General features: G+C 34.5%; 1 protein-coding gene across 5 annotated transcripts in view; it reads left to right on the top strand.

Moving 5' to 3' along the window:
• The window catches only part of CNTN5 (contactin 5), a 917,150-nt gene that overhangs the window by 604,497 nt on the left and 295,371 nt on the right, over positions 1-17,282 (top strand). For all 5 annotated transcript variants that reach the window (XM_084894670.1, XM_084894671.1, XM_084894674.1 and 2 more), the window contains one exon: positions 11,885-12,088. In XM_084894670.1, coding sequence (XP_084750796.1) covers positions 11,885-12,088 — 204 coding nt within the window. The remainder of the gene's footprint in view (positions 1-11,884; positions 12,089-17,282) is intronic.

The following is a 17,282-nucleotide window of genomic DNA, read 5'->3' as shown; positions in this document are numbered from 1 at the left end:
TAGGAAGAAAAAAATCTCTCCATTTTAAAAATAGGGCAACGGCTGAAACCGGTTTGGCTCAGTGGTAGAGCATCAGTCTGCGGACTGAAAGGTCCCGGGTTCGATTCCGGTCAAGGGCATGTACCTTGGTTGCGGGCACATCCCCAGTGAGGGGTGCGCAAGAGGCAGCTGGTCGATGTTTCTCTCATCGACATTTCTAGCTCTCTATCTCTCTCCCTTCTTCTCTGTAAAAAAAATCAATAAAATATATTAAATAAATAAAAATAAATAAAAAATAAATAAAAAATAAAAATAGGGCAGCGAAGACAGGAACATTATGCAACTTGCCCAAGGTGATATAAAGGTTAGCGGTGCAGGCAAGGTTTAAAAAATTAAAAACTCAAACTCTAACTGAAAGACATTATCTACCTTATATCTGAATTAGTAGGTATATGATTTGACTTACTCTAGATTGTGAGTTCATAGACTTTATTAATATTGGTAAACACTGAGATTTCTGTAGCTTTGCCCAGAGTAAACTATCTTTTATTAAGCCATTTATCAACCATTCAATGTTTCTACAGTAATTTTTATAAAACAAAAAAAGTAAAAATATATAGAATCTTATATATTATGTCAATAAAATGCCTTAACATGAGGATTTAGTAATCTGGAATGTTTTTTAACAATATATGAAACCAATTATTTTTTCTCCATTTAGCTCAGACCCTAATAACTTAAATATACATGCAATTTGTTTTATCCTTCTATATTATGTAGCCCATAAATTTTCATTTTGTTTCATTCTCTTAAATTAATTTATACAGCTTTCATTGTTAATACAATCAAATAAGTTCTGGAAATACATATTTCATTATTTTTAAAATGTAGGGAAAAACACAATGATTGAGTAAAAATAAGTAAAGTAAATGCATCATTTCAGATTTTACACATAACTTACAATTCTCTATATTTGCAATGTAAATTATTTATGTAGAATCACAAATAATTGAGTAAAAAGAAATAAATGCATTGTTTCAGATTTCACAGGCTTGAAAGATTGTCAAACAGTAAGATGTTTTTTGACTTATTAAATTAAAGTAAATAATGTTCCTTAAAGTTCACTGCTTCAATTTTGGTATCTACCTACTTCTATCTATATCTATATCTATATCTATCTATCTATCTATCTATCTATCTATCTATCATCTACCTACTTATAAAATGAAATCATAATATAATAATTACCAAATAACTCAAAGGGTTATTTAACTAGAATATTTCATTTCTAGTTTAGTCTATATTAGAGGTCCTCAAACATAAATGACCCCCAGGGGACATTTGGCAATGTCTAGAGATATTTTTAATTGTCATAACTGGGGTGGGCAAAGGTGGGGGTTGTGATAAGATGCTGTTGGCATCTAATGGGTAGAGGGCAGAAGGTAGAGGCAGGGACACTAATAAATATCCTACAATGCAATGGACTGTCTCTCACAGCAGTTATCTGACCCCAAATGTCAATAGTACTGAGATTCAGAAACCTTGATCTAGATAACAGGAAACTTACTGAATTAAGATATTTCATATCAGCAATAAGTTTATACAATCAGTACTCTTTACTGTTTAGTTTCTCGAAATATTAATATCACTGGAGAGTACTCGTTCTCAGAAATAAAGATACTGAGTAAACTAGCAAACTACTACTTGATACAAGTAAAATGGGGAAAGGAAGCCAAAGGAGATGAGCAAAGAAGAGTATGGTATTTCAAAGTTATTAAAATTGGAATGGTCCCTTATAGGCCAGCACCCTAGTGTTCTCATAAAGATACTACTACATTAGCTATTCCTGAAGCATTCATTTAGGTATACTATTAAACAACAATGTCAACATTATGAGATCTCCTTGGTCAACTTCCACATCTGCATTTTAATGTTTCCCCCTGATACAATCAGTGATAGAAATATTGGGGTAGGGGAGCGCTTGTCCACTTTAAAGCATAGCTATCACGCTGTGTTTTAAAATTGTGACAATTCTATCTGAGGACTTCATTACCGAGTTAATAAAACCAGTGCTGGGCTCTGCCGTTCTACAGCAAAGATCCAGCCCTCCATGGCATGTGCTTTTTTTTCCAGATAGATTAAAGCATTCATTTTGATGTCATCTCTTTGTAATTCAAGTAAAAGGACAGGTTAAGTTGAAGTAAAACTGTATAAAGAGGAAAAATTCCAAAATGATGGTCTGATAAGAAAAGAGCTAATCAAAAAAATTAGGATGACATGGTTTTTATTAACAAGTCTTTACCACAAACTTTGAATCAGTAGTCTTGAGTGAAATACACAAGGCAAAAGAACTGTAGAAAAATTCTCGTTTCACGAATTTTCTCTTTCACGTCCAGCATTTGTGAAAACAGCTAGTAACATATTGTTACTTTCATAAATTCTTTTTACTTTAGGCCAAGCTAATTAGCTCTATAAAACTGAGCAAACTGTCTAGAATATTAGTATTTGTTCAAGTCTCATGTCCTTATCACATATAAACATATATATTTATATAGCAGACTATATGTATTCCCAGGGGTTCTGTAAAAAACTTACTCATAAATCATATGAATTATTTTATTAATCACATTATAAATTAGAAAGTTGTGTTCAGTATCTTAAGAGATTCACATTATGATACATGGTAGAAAATATTTTCACTACTGTGTTCATTATCTGTTCATTCAGCTATTAGATAGGGTGTGCTAGCCTTTTTTTACAACTGAGAGATACATTGGTGAATGAAATAGGGAAAGTTCCTGCTCTAAGAATTCTCTCTCTCTCTCTCTCTCTCTCTCTCTCTCTCTCTCTCTCTCTCTATATATATATATATATATATATATATATATATATATATATATATATATATAATCTTCACCAGGGTGCCCCATTACCTTGCATCTAAACATGTGCTCACTGAGTTGAGGCCCATGGAGCTCAATTCTTACACAGAGGTCCCAACTGGAATAGGAAGCTGAGTACTCAATTCGCATCTTATTCCTCTCAAATGTGACAAAATGATTCATGTTAGTAACAATGTCATTGTAATCACTTTCTTTTAGTACACATATGGGATAAGTACTAGCATATTTTAAATATCTATCTATATCTGTCTATGTTTATGTTTATGTCTTTGTCTATGTCTATCTATCTATATCTATATCTATATCTATATATCTATATCTATATCTATATCCATATCTATATCTATATCATCTATATCTATATCTATCTTTTTATTCTGCCCATTCTCTGATATGATGTATCCTAATATAGCTTGATTTTCATTTAAGCAATTGGTGTGGCCTATTTCTTCAGGTGATCCCTATAAATCAGACTCTCTCATTTTCACCTTTAATTGTCAGCTCCTAAATTAGTGGTTTCTGAGGAAATTTATCATTCTAACAGCTAGTTTGTGTTATTGAAATTTGTGGCAATCCCTATGGACATTTAGTTTTCTATTTCTAAAATTATGTTTAACCTTTCTGGGTTCCAATAAAATTGTAGTATTTTTATTTCAGCTTTTATAGGTCCTAGTACTCTTGTGATTTGGGAAAATAGCACTGAGTTAATCTCCAGATTATTAATGAACCAACAAGCTAGGAACAGTTGCTTAGGGGAAAAATATGTCACAGAGCCCACACTTGTGAAAAACAAGGAACATATCTCAGTAATTGCTACTCAACAAATAAGTCTGAGTAAGTTTGGTTTTTAAGAAGTAAATAGCTTCTGTGTTCAGTAATTCGGGGAAGGGTTAAAGATTAAGGCAACATAGGAACTGACTAAAAATAGTCATTTCAGGAAAGTGAAGTCTCCAAATCATTTGGACAAATAAAAAGGAAAAAAGGGAAATATGAAAAGATAATTGATACAGGGAGAATCAGCATATATTTTTCCATTCAAACCTTTATTTCTATAGTAATGCATGCCATATGTCTCTGAATATCTAACATTCATATCTAACATGAATATTAGGTTCAAAATAATGGCCAATCTTAATTATTGTAAATATATCCATTTCCAAAGTTATATATTTTTTTAAATGTGGTCTTTAATTTATCAAACCCTATTAGTTAATACTGAACTTTTTAATATTGCCTAGTTCACAAATTTTGGTACTATGTCATTAGAAAAGATTAACACTTGTAGGCTAATAAACAAACATACTTATAAAAATAAAAATAAAATCTGATTTTTGCAGAAAAAAATCTCATAAAATTACAGAGTAATTTTTTAAAATATATTTTTAATTGATTTTTTACAGAGAGGAAGAGAGAGGAATAGAGAGTTAGAAACATCGATGAGAGAGAATCATCGATCAGCTGTCTCTTGCACCCCCCCCCACTGTGGATGAGCCCACAACCAAAGCACGTGCCCTTGACCGGAATTGAACCCAGGACCCTTCATTCCACAGGCTAACACTCTATCCACTGAGACAAACCGGCTTCATTTTTAAAAATTCTTGTTCCTTTTATATTATTAGTGTAGTGTACCTTATACCAACTTTTCTATTTGTTTCCAATCAACGAAAAAATTGTAGGTAAAAGTTTCATGCTATGTGAATTCATATAAATAAAAATTTAAAGATTTATTACAGTGATTACATGTCAACAGAGATAAATATGTATTTTATGATGAGGATTTTTTTTCTGAAGTAGGTGAGCCATAGGGACAAACCCCCAGAGCAGAAAATAAACCATCTCAGTGCCTGTTGATAAATAGACAATACCCGCTATTTCTACATGGTGCATGGCAACGTGACAAATAAATTACCTTCATTAAAGATTTGCATGAAGGATTAATGAGCATTAGTTAAGCCACAAAAGCACAAAGAACATTTATGAAAAATTACATTGAATGTAGGAAGTTGAGAGGCAGAGGATCTCCTCATAATAATTTATCTTACCTGAAGATTTTCTGCTATACCTATATGATAAATGTAAGCCAAATGCAACCAAGGTTCCACATTTAGCATGCAAACTTTAGGAAAATCACAAGTTTAGAGGGTTTTATCCTCTGTGACTCACCTACCTAGAAGGGGTATAATTTATTTAACTTCTATTTGTTTCTGTTAATATTTATCCTGGTATAAATCTTTAAGCTTGCACCATCAAATTTGCATAGCATAAAATTAAAAGAAGTAAATGTGTCTTTTAAAACTCACTGTGAATGAAAACTGTTGAGTGGTTTTAATTTTCTTTTGCTTTCAGTGCATAGAGCTAAATTAAAATTTAATTATTCTAGTTATATGCAAATGACAAATATTTTGGATAAGAGGCATTTTACCAAATAAAATAGAAAAAAAAAAAATGAGAAAACTTTATTTTGCTAGTCAAGAGTTCCAATGTCTTCCCTTTGAATGTTGCCCGAGATTAATGTTTTCTACTCATCCATCACTGCCAACTTGTGGACTACTGTTACTTTCAGAAAATACTGGATTATTTATGTATGGGACTTTTCTGGCTACATATATTTTTTAAACTCTATAAATCCTAAAATCAGGAATAAGTATCCATGTTTGTAATTGCGCATTAATGAAATATGGTAGCAATCATACTTGGGTAAAAACTGCTGTTTGAATTCAAATTCTAAGCAAGGTTACAGGCAGAACTTCCTTTTTTTTTTTTTTTTTTTTTTTTTTTTTATTAAAGAGCCAGCCCTATGTGCACTTGGTGTTGACTCGATGCTGGCCTTGACACCTGGCATGGTATTGAGATTGTGGGCATATCTGGTCTCTGCCTACAAGGTCAGACAGCAACATTTTGTCTAGGAAGAACAGCAGAAAATTCCAAACAACAGTTTGTTGCAAAATAGGGGTTTTCCTTCTCAGAACCTTAAAAAACAAACTACCTGCCTCAGAGGCAGTGCAGTCGAGTAGAGTCCGCCTGCGTGTGGTGCTCTTGCGGCTGTCCTGGCCAAATATTTCAATAAATCATTGCCTGCTTTTTTTTTTTTTTTAATAAATCATCAGCCTCCGGTGGTCTTATTTTGAACCCAGGGTTCGACCCCACAACAATTAATATTTTGTTTTTACCCCCATGTTTTTACATTCACATTTCAGACACACTGTGCTGCTAATCTATGATAGGTTTCTATGTTAACAGGATACACCCTTCCTGTTTTATGTAGTTAAGACTTTTATGGCTTTGTGACCACAGTTTAGGTAGATTGTGATTCAATGGTCAGCAGGCATTCCCAGAAACCTGCTTTTGTCAGTTGTGTGGGATTTAGACACTGCTCTGCTTAGTTGTTATATGAAGCATCAGAGTTTTAATTGGCAAAATTAGACTCCATAATATTTATAACAATCTCATAAACACTTGAAAGCACTATTTATCAGTTTTTTCTTTTTTCAGATAAAGATCTGTGCTCAGTAAGAATTGTTGGTCAAGTAATGATCTTTGTATCTTCATAAAATGGGGTTACCTAGCCCTGTAAGGATTAAATTAATCCTAATACATAGACCACACTGTCTGGAGCGTACTAAATACTATCCAGTTTACTAGATCCTATTGGTGCTGCACCCAGATCTCCTTCAGCTGGGGAATGCACCCATCCAGGAATGCTCCCTTCTCCAGAGAATTTCCCTTGCCTAGAGATTCCCCGCCCAGAAAGCACTTCAATTCCCCTGGCCTGAGGCCAGTAACTGACTGATACAGGGAAGGGGACACATGAGATTTACTCTCTTTATCTTCTATTGATCCGCTCACCAAAGCTACAATGGAATTTGTGTTCCAGAGACCCAAGTGGAATTAGTAGTCCTAAACTAACCATTGGTAAGGGACCACATCCTTTGCTTAGCTTTTTATTTATTTATTTGTTTATTTATTTATTTATTTATTTATCTATTTATCTATTTATTTATTTATTTTTCCTTTCCCTATTCTGTTACTTTGGAATTCTAATCCTAGGAACATTCTATCAGTAAACCACATTAAAAATAATCTGCCTCTCTGTTTCTAGGAAACTGACCCAGCACAATAAATGCTCACTAATATTGCTGTTGTTGTTGTTATTAAGCTGTCTGATATTCTGGTTATCTCGGTCATGTCTAATGGGTAGAGATTATACAGTCTTTCAGTAATTCCCCAAGCATCTCTTCTTTAAGCTAAGCTCTTCCTAATTTTGATAAGCACAGCAAGGTCATAGTCCCTGGCAAAATCTAAGGGCACAGATATTCTATTGCTGATTAAGGGCTGGGGTCTGTGAGCTTTAACAATGAAGTGTGTGGGAAGTCTAGAGTGAATGCTTTTTAATGCAAAATGTGAAGCCTAAATTGAACTTGTACACTGACTGTGTCACACTGTCAAGTAAATGCTGGTCCCTGACTTGATGGAGTTTACAATTCAAAAACATATATATAGTTTTAAAACCCCTTAGCAAAGCAAGAAATTTAGGCTGAATTTGAAAAGAGTTAGCAATGACCTTTATACCCAGACACAGGGCTCCCGGGATTAAAAAGTCCTCTGTAGTGTGAGGCATTCCACGGGGAAATAAAAATAGCTTCTGTCACCCAGTGTGTGTAATCACCTGAACTCTGGAACTTGCAATTCACTTACTCAAAGTCGTTTGAGTTGTGGATTCTGGGAGAATGCCAATGTACTACTGTTTTTATTATAAGTATTCTTTTCTTTATATTATGTTTTGATAAAGATGGGTTGAATTACATACACATAAAATCTGACTTTGTCTTGGTGACACACGTTTGAAGCAGAACTCTGCTGCTTCTGACTTTAGGTAACAAACATAATGAAGACACATGCCTCCGAAATTTATAAAAAAGAGAATTAGTACTTTGTTTTGTTCAACAAAGATACCGGTAGCTAAAATTTAATGCAACCATACAGTCTTTGTTTTAAGTTAATTTTTTAAAAATTGATTTTGTACAGAGAGGAAGGGAGAGAGATAGAGAGTTAGAAGCATCGATGAGAGAGAGTCATCGATCAGCTGCCTCTTGCACACCCCCTACTGGGGATATGCCAGCAACCAAGGTACATGCTCTTGACCAGAATCGAACCTGGGACCTTTCAGTCCCCAAGCTGACACTCTATCTATTGAGCCAAACCGGTCCCGGCTGTTTTAAGTTAATTTCATTTTTTAACACATATGACAAATGTTCTCTCTTGCATTCTTCACATCTCTGAAAAACCCTTGATTCTGTAGGCACTAACCAAGTGTCTGTTTTACAGCTTTATTCTATTGTTATTCTCAGGATCCTTGCCTCTGGCTACGTTTTATAGGTGGAACTTTCAGCACGTGTAGGAATTTAATCTACCTACACAGGGTTCAAGGTGGCTCTGTATGACACCCAATACTGCATTATACTAGGTCACTTATCCTGACCCAATAGCTGCCCTCCTTCATTGTGAACACTGTCACTGAAGTAGCTTTTTTTTCTTTCTTTCTTTCTTTTTTTTTTTTGCAGTCCTTAGTACAACTATAAAATGGATACATTACTGCCCCATTATATGGATACTGAGACTGAGGTTTAGCAAGATTATATATAATAAAGTATATATAATAATATAATATATATAATAATTATTATATATAATATAGTATATATATAATAATAATTAAAGCAGTATGATATAATGATAACATATAGGCTTAGAGTGAGTCAGATAAATTTGAATTTTTCCTCTGACACTTACTAGCTGCAGTTTTTCACTGGTTCCTTCATCTGTTTGAGCCTCAGGCCTTCCTATAATGACACTTTCTATCACAATGAAGGTATAAATCAGCAATGTAAAAAGATATTTTCTACTAATTTCAGGTTGTGTCTCCTTATGTTCAGTAGTAATAGATAATCAATGAGACAGTTCTCTACAATGTTTTCATCATATAATTAATTCCAAAACCCAATGCTTCCAATGTGTACACACATTATTAGGAAGAATGGTTATTTTCTGACTTATAATATTAAAGAATGTTGGAATGAATCAGAGATAATTATTCACTGATATTGTTTTCAAGGACTTCAGAGTTCAGTATGCTCTTTCATCCCACTTCTCACACTTATTATTATTATTAATGGCACTTCAATTATGAGAAATGGGTAGCATTGTCCATATGGGTGCTCTTGTTTTTATATTTTGTAGATGTGGAAATATATCAGATGTGGAAAGAGGAGATTTTCTTTTTTGTGACACTGAATCAATTACCCCAATTGTGTTGAAATTCTGCAATGCATGAAGCTATAAAAACCAGGACATTCAATTAGGAGAATGGACAGGGCCAGTCTAGAAACTTTCCTCCTACCAAAATTTAGAAATAATGAGTAAAGTAATGAAAATTCCACTACACAGTTAAGCTCATAAGAAAAGAAAAGAATCCCCAGGCTAAAATCTGGGAATAGTGTTAATCCTGAGGCAATCTTGGCCCAAGGTGGATTGTTTATATGTCATGGAAATAGATCTTAAAGTCTAGGAACATGACAGAGGATGCTCAAGTACATATCTTCGGGCCTACCTGAGAAGGGAAGTTAGATTAGCAACGTCTCTCCCAAGCCAGGCCCACATCGAGCTATATACCCTGAGTGAACTGAATGATTTTTACTGACTCAGGATGAAAGACCAAAACTTCTCCCAGGAGAAACCAAAACTTCAAGGCAACACGGCATATGGGACTATAGATCAAATGTATATTACCACATGGTATTGAAAGTGCACTAGTGAGATTTAATATAAAAATCAATCCCAAGTAGATATATCCCAAGTGGGGCTCTTGGTAGAAGCTGATGCAAAAGCATTCTTGACAGAGACTATCACAGCCTAGAATGTACAGGGCACCTCACAAAGGAGTTAGTGTCTGTTAAAACAGGGGGTACATACTGAAGAATCCTATTAGGGACTGCTCAAACATTAACTGTCATAACTAAGCATTCTATTAAAAGAGAACTTTAGAAAAATGGGAAAGATCACAATTGATCAAATTATCTTAATATTCTTTGGAAATGAATAATAATATTAAAACTTTAGTAGTAATCAGCTTGTCTTAAATTATTACCAGACAAAGTGGTATAAAATAAAAAAAAAAATAAAAAAGATTGCCATGGACAGTTTGGCTCAGTGGATAGAATGTTAGCCCCATGCACTAAAGGCTCCAGGTGTGATTCTGGTCAAAGGCATGTACCTTGGTTGCAGGCTCAATTCCTGGCCCAGGTCAGGGCACATGTGGGGAGGCATCCAATCAGTTTGTCTTTCTCACATGTGATGTTTCTCTCTCTGCGTCTCTCCCTCTCCCTGCCACTCTCTCTAAAAATCAATGAAAAAGTATCCTTGGGTGAGGATTAGCAACAATAAACAAAATTTAAAAATCCAGGAAAGACTAATAACACTAAAGCTGACTCTGTATTACTACCTTCCTGAATTATTCTATAAACCTCAGACTCTAACATAATACTAAATATATGATTAATGCTCATTTTTATAGCACAGAAAACTTTAAAAAATATATATTAATATAGATGCTAATAGAAAATGAAAAACCTAATAGTAGGAATTAAGTAACAATCTTAAAAGATTTAGCTCAGTTCAATATTTTTATTCTTGTCACAGTTATTACCCAATCCAAGTTTAGGTTATCAGCTTTTCTCTTTTATGTGCAATTTCTACTTTGAATATTTCTTGGGATTACAGAAAGCTTTGTTATGAAAAACTGAAAACTTATTTTTAAAAACTAAATAAGCATTTCTGAGCTCCCAAATACTCATTTACCTGTAAAATTTGGAAAAAGTGCCAGTATTATGTAAATACTTTGTTTCTATTCTAAAAATATTTACAAAGCATTGAATCAACAGACCCTGTCAGTAAAACAGAAATAGCATTGTAGTGAATGGTAGACAACTTTAATTATTCACTCTGTTCTTTGCCTTGAATTTCCAGTAATGCCAACCAAGAATTGATATGACTTCTGTAAAACAGAGTATAAAATAAACTGCAAAAATATCAAGATGTCTGTGGGCAGTGTTTAAACGACAAATGAAACTCTTATTATGACAATTGGAAGAATTCATAGTGTTCAGTGTGAGAAGTCCCTGAATTTAGAGTAGAAGCTGGTGCCGAAGCATCCTTGACAGAGACTCTCAGCCTAGAATGCACTCGGTAGCTCACAAAGAGTCTAGTCTAGAGTCTGTTGGAGCAGCATGAGGACAGAATGAAGTATTTTTTATTATAGTCTATGGGCTTTCTTTCAGTAAAGCCGCATAGATACCATTAAAAAATTCTTAATAAACTATCGAGTGCACTAAAGACTGCCAAGTGGGTCACGGTAGCTATGAAAATGAGTTTGCTTTGTGAAGTATTTGTTTGAATATTTTAAAGCTTTTGACATTGTAAGTGTGTATTATAATTATAAGCTAATATATAACATAAATGAATGTAGCTTAGGTGTCTCTTAATTCAGGAAGTTTTCAATGATAGACATGATTACTTAAGTGTCCCTTTCCCATGCTTTCTTTAGAATAGAATATATATATTTTTATTACTTTATTCCACACTGTTTTGTAGGTCCGGGTTACTATCTTCCATTAGAGTGATCTTTAAGAATGGAAAACTCTCTCTCATCTTTTTTTTTATTTTATTTTATTTTAGTGTTATCAGAGTGTCAATCATCTAACACACACTTGACAAACTTCAGAATAGAATGAATGAATGAATATGTAAAGGATGAGCATTCTTAAGAAATAGTTCAGATCTTTCCATAACCATTAAAACAACAGACCTTTAAACATATCTGAATCAAATGGATCAAATATGTATGGCCTTGAAATATACCTAACACTTTAGTAAAGGCTTTGTTAGTTGAGCTTTAACTGTTAGTAAAATAACCTCTATTTCAACAATTAACTTTTGTGTCTTTTCAGAGATCATCTATAGTTGGGTATTTAACGAGTTCCCTTCCTTTGTGGCGGAAGACAGCCGGCGGTTCATTTCCCAGGAGACTGGCAACCTTTATATTTCTAAAGTCCAAGCATCAGATGTTGGCAGCTATATTTGTCTGGTGAAAAACACGGTGACGAATGCCCGAGTCCTTAGTCCTCCAACACCACTCACTCTACGTAATGATGGTAAGTAACATGGCCCTGGTTCAAACATCAAACACCTCAAATGTGAAACATAAACATGTAGTAGTGTTTTCTAAACCCTTGAACCTAGCACAAAAAAAGCACAATGGAATTTGCCATACATAGAAACTCTATATTTTTGGTCTGAGATTGTCACATACCTTAGAATAAAAATTTTGACATAGGAAATTGATGATCTATGGATGAGAAATAATAAACATAATGCTCCCAAGGCCAAAAAAGGGGAGAGATAATGTGAAAAAAAAATGAACACTAGCAAAGATTCCTCAGCTCTTTGCTCTTTATATAGCACATGTGCATTAATTGTGAGCGTTTTATAGATTCACTTTTCATTACGTTTTCATATTAGCTACCTTCAAATTGAATGTTCAGCTTTTAATATTTCATGGTATAGTTATAATTGTTATTATTACTTTTCCAATAATAGGAATAGTTGGATCTTTAACTTTTAAGTGCAGTTCAGGCAGATATGATAATTCTATAGTTATAGGTATTGCCATGTAAAGTATCTTCAAATTTAAGCACCTCATTTCTAGTTATAGACATTTCCAGTTAAGCATTGCATTAAAGAAGTCAAGTGCTATATTACAGTTGATATATGATATGTGGCTTGCTCTGTCATGCAATAAAAGAAATTTATAAATGCATATTATACAGTGAATTTGAAAGTACTTATTGTGAAGTTTAAAAAAGAATATATTTTAACACTACCCTTTCATATACTTGGTTTCAGAATATATGCTGCTGAAATGTATGTCCAGAGTTATATCACAAGATTTCTCTTAAAACTTAGCTTTTCCTCTTATATATTTGGACTTCATTGCAAATATAATACAAGTACATATAACAGTAATAATCCTAACAGAAAGTATAAAAGCAGTAGCTCTTTTTGAGATGAGGAAGCTCATCTGAGAGAGATGAAGGATGCAGCTAAGTAATGACATGGATGAATAGATGAGAAACAAAAACAGAATTTTGGAGACCAATTCAGAGTCTGTTAAAACCAGCCAGCCAAGAGGCGCTGAGGAAGAGAATGGAAGCAGTGGTAAAGGCATTGGCGAGCAGGAGACATGCCTGGGATTTAAAGGAGGTAGACTTACCAGGATCTGATGGTTAATTAAACATGGGACTCTGGGCTAGGAGAAAGCTTTGGCATAGTTCACTGAATGGGTGATGATTCATAGATCATGATTACCAACTGCAAATGGGAGTTTGACATTGCTCCTCCATCCTACTAAGTTTCTGTGGATTTGTTAACCTGTAACTCTCCCCAGAGTTTTTATAAGCCTCTCCACTTCCCTTAAACTGGACTATGAGCCAACACCCTTTCACAAAAACTATTTAAGTATTAAATGTATCTTCCTACTAATAAAATTCAGACCTAACTACACCTCCATTCATATTGTTCTTCCCTCCTCCTATCTTAATAAAGATAGATATAATGTTTCTCCTCCTATTAGGACATCCCTTTGTCTTTGTTGATTTTCACTCCCTCTGGCCTTTTCAGAACATTACACTATCAGTCATTATTTCTTACATCACCAAATACCTTGTCACTAAACTAATAAACTATTTTTAATCATCATATTAATTGGATTTACTGGAGCAGTTCAAATTGTTTACCTTTTTGTGTGAACATCTTTATTTTCAAAGAATCATAAGTTGAGCAATGATATGTAAAGGCTCATTAAAGAAACACAAATAAGTAAAATGAAACTATTATTTGAAAGTTAACATTTAAATTAAAAAGAAAGGTAGCAAAAGCCTGCTAAATTTCAGTTACATTGTTTAAATGGCGATCGTACTTAAGATTCTGAGAGAGGTTAGAAAATTTACATTTCCTCTTTCTGTAAATTATCTAAATTTGTAATTTCCATGGTCATCTTTGCCTACTACTGTATTTATCATAACAATACTGTATATCCATATTGAATGAATGTTATGATTTCGGATGAGAAAACAAAAACAAAAACTCATACCTTCCTCCTATCAAATCCCACTCCTTAAAAAGCCACTTTTTTTTTTTAACTTCTCCTTTTTTCCTTCACGAGGATCATATATAACGCTAGAAAATATGGATACTTCTTCTTTAATCAAGTTAAATGAAATCATCAGTGTGGTTAAGAAAGCTCATACAAAGAGTATAAGATAAAGATAAATGAGCTTAGGAACAAGCCTTAAGTAATACAAATTGCATTAAAGGAAGGGTAATGAATGCAAATCCTACAAAGATAATGATAAGAAGCCAGAGAATTAATTGAAAGAAACAGTGTTGTAGAGTCAAGGAAGCTTTGGAAATGCATGTTTGAATGAGAAGAGGCAGGAGCGCAGCTCAAGAGGGTGGACTGGGTGCCGGTATTGGGTGCTGGTCACCCTCTGAGACCTTCGGAGTCGAAGCCATGTCATGGGTGAGGATGCTGAAGGAAAGGAAGCAGTTCACTAACAAATAAGACATTTTGATGATCAGTTTCTGGAAAAATAAGGAAGTTTGTGAGTTAAAGGATTAAACAGGTCGAGAAACTGAAACTTGGAATAAAGTTTGAAGGATCTACAGGAATTGAAAGGGCTGAAGACCATGTGCTCAGTGGCAGCCTGAAGAAGTTCTGAAATCAAAGTCAGCCAAGAGTGGACATAAAAATGAGACCTAACAGAGGGGGATTGAAGGTATGCATGATGAACATCAATTTCAGTGAAATATTGGAATCCTTCTCTTCCTTTTCTGGCATGCAGAGAGACCAAAGGGTTGTCTCTCAACAACAGGGATGAACTTTTCATGAACAGCTAGAGTTCTTGGCATGAACAATGGCATTCAGGCAAAAGCTTTTTCACAGATGGGTGTCCACAGCCTGACAGCCAGTTCCTTGCTCTCATATCAAAGCCCAGAGGACTGCCCTGGCCCATGTGCTCAGATGGTTGGAGCATCCTCTGGTGCACCCATAGGTGGTGGGTGTGATTCCCAATCAGGGTGAGGATTAAAAAAAAAAAAAAAAAAAAAAAAGCTGAAAGGACTTTCAACCCACTTTACCCAGCCTTCTCCTCACCCCACCTCTAAAAGGGAACCAATTCTACATGCAGGGGAACCACAACCACCTCCAAACTTCTCATACTTAACATTTTTATACAATTCTAGGTTACCAGGTTCTGTTTAAAAATTACTGAATTGTTGAGTGGTTACAGAATTTATACTGGGATAATGTGTGTGTGTGTGTGTGGGGGGGGAATCCAAAAAGACTTTTAATATGCTAAAAATAGGCTTCAATTAGACTGGAATAATTTTTTTTTAATTAAAAAAAAAAACCCTTCCATATCACTATTTCATCTCTCTTTAAAAAAAAAAAAAATTGAAAACTATGTTTAAAAGGACATACTCCTGAATGTCTTCCCAAATAGATGGCATACATTAAACATTATGTCTAAGATAAAAATTGAATACAATAGGGGATGAATCCATTTATTGCACCACGGTTGGCTGGAATTCCTGGTGGGTTTCACAAACCTCTCCTTGCAGAGACAGGCATCAGAGTAGGTATTTCTGCAGACTTGGCAAACACCTCTGCAGGGGTTTGAATATAAAAATTACATTTAATCTGCTGTGACCATAGAGTTAGCTATAAAAGTCATTTTAAGAACATTGTGTTTTTATACTTCTCTGGAAACACACACACACACACACAAGGGTCATTTCTAAAAATAGTAGAGGCTATGTACTTAGGCAAATTATTTCCTCTCAAGTACAAATAAAATTTTACTTTAAAACTATTATGAAATGTCTTGGATTCTCTTCAAGCAAAGCTAGACACAGTTTGCTTGTAAGTAGTTTTGTTTTGTTTTGTTGCAAATGTATCCCAGAAAACAGGAATGTGCGATGGAGTTGGGGTGAGGAGTGAAACAGTGGAAAGGTGGGCTGCATCATGGAAGTGACCACTTCTGCAGGCAGCTGGAGCTTGATCCCACAGGGCCAGAGCCCTACAAAATGCACTCAGAATAGTTCCTTGGAAGACATATTCATGGGCATTTATCTCCCATTCCAGGAAGGTGACTCTGAAAGCAGTTGATTTCTGTGTACCTATATGTGGCCCTCAAGTTGCAATCATGTGAAATGGGTGGCACCTGCACAGACCTGGTGGCAGTGGCAGGAGTGGATATGTGGGTGAAGATTTTTTAACTGGCCCACAAGAGAGGTCTAAACATAAACGAGGAAGCTTTAGAAAACTAAAGTGCATGACAGACATGGTCAGAATTTCCTCTGCTGGCCCTGTGGAAAATTATCCTCACACACTCTCTCAAGTAAATTGCATACCTACTAAATGTCAGATAATTTTTTTTTAATGTAGTAGAGGTACAACAGTGGGGAGAGAACAAATGCTATAACCATCCTTATACAATTTACAATATAATACAGGGAGGATAGCTCCCTGAATACTGAATATGGCACAACATCCGAGGATCTGCCCACCCTCATTCAGTGCCCCATGAGGCCATCTCATATATCATTGCAATAAGAAACAAATTTAAAAATATGGCTCCAAAAGGATTTATACAGATTTATACAGATTATAGTGTGGAGAGTAACGAATGAAGTGCTGGCATTACACATGACACAGCAACATTTATTAAACATGTCACTCTAACCACATCTCTCTTTAACCAAGTTTTCATATCTCTGCCTCAACTTACCTCTACCTTTCTCCCACAACACTGTGGCCTCTATTTTCCTTTTAGGGTCTCACTCTCTCTGCATTAAATACAGTAATTTCATACTTTCATTTCTCCTTTCATTTGAGTCTCCAGCTTAACTCTGAAAAAATGTTTTGCTTATTTTATTTTTATTTAATCAATAATTATGTTTTATTACTGCGTGTAAAGCATCATCTGAAAAACTTTACAAGTATTAGAGTAAAAGGATGGAAAATATACACAAACACATATTAACTTTAAAAAAGAAGTTGAAGTTGTTATATTAATATCATACAGGATATTAAATGAATTTCTACAAATAGGGAAGGCCACCACACTCTGATAATAGGTTTAATTCTTCAAGAAAATATAATAGAGCATCTTCCCACAACACACTATGAACAGGACCAAACCTCCCATTCCTCTTTCCTTCCTGATGGGATCTTCTCTTATAAGATCCCTTTCGTTCCTGAAGCACATTCTCTCAACACCCTTCTTT

This window comes from Pipistrellus hanaki (assembly GCF_964339955.1).
Source record: "Pipistrellus hanaki genome assembly, chromosome: 9".
In the NCBI taxonomy this organism is placed as follows: domain Eukaryota; kingdom Metazoa; phylum Chordata; class Mammalia; order Chiroptera; family Vespertilionidae; genus Pipistrellus; species Pipistrellus hanaki.
Note: the sequence above shows the minus strand (reverse complement) of the source record. Positions and strands in the feature narration are given on the sequence as shown.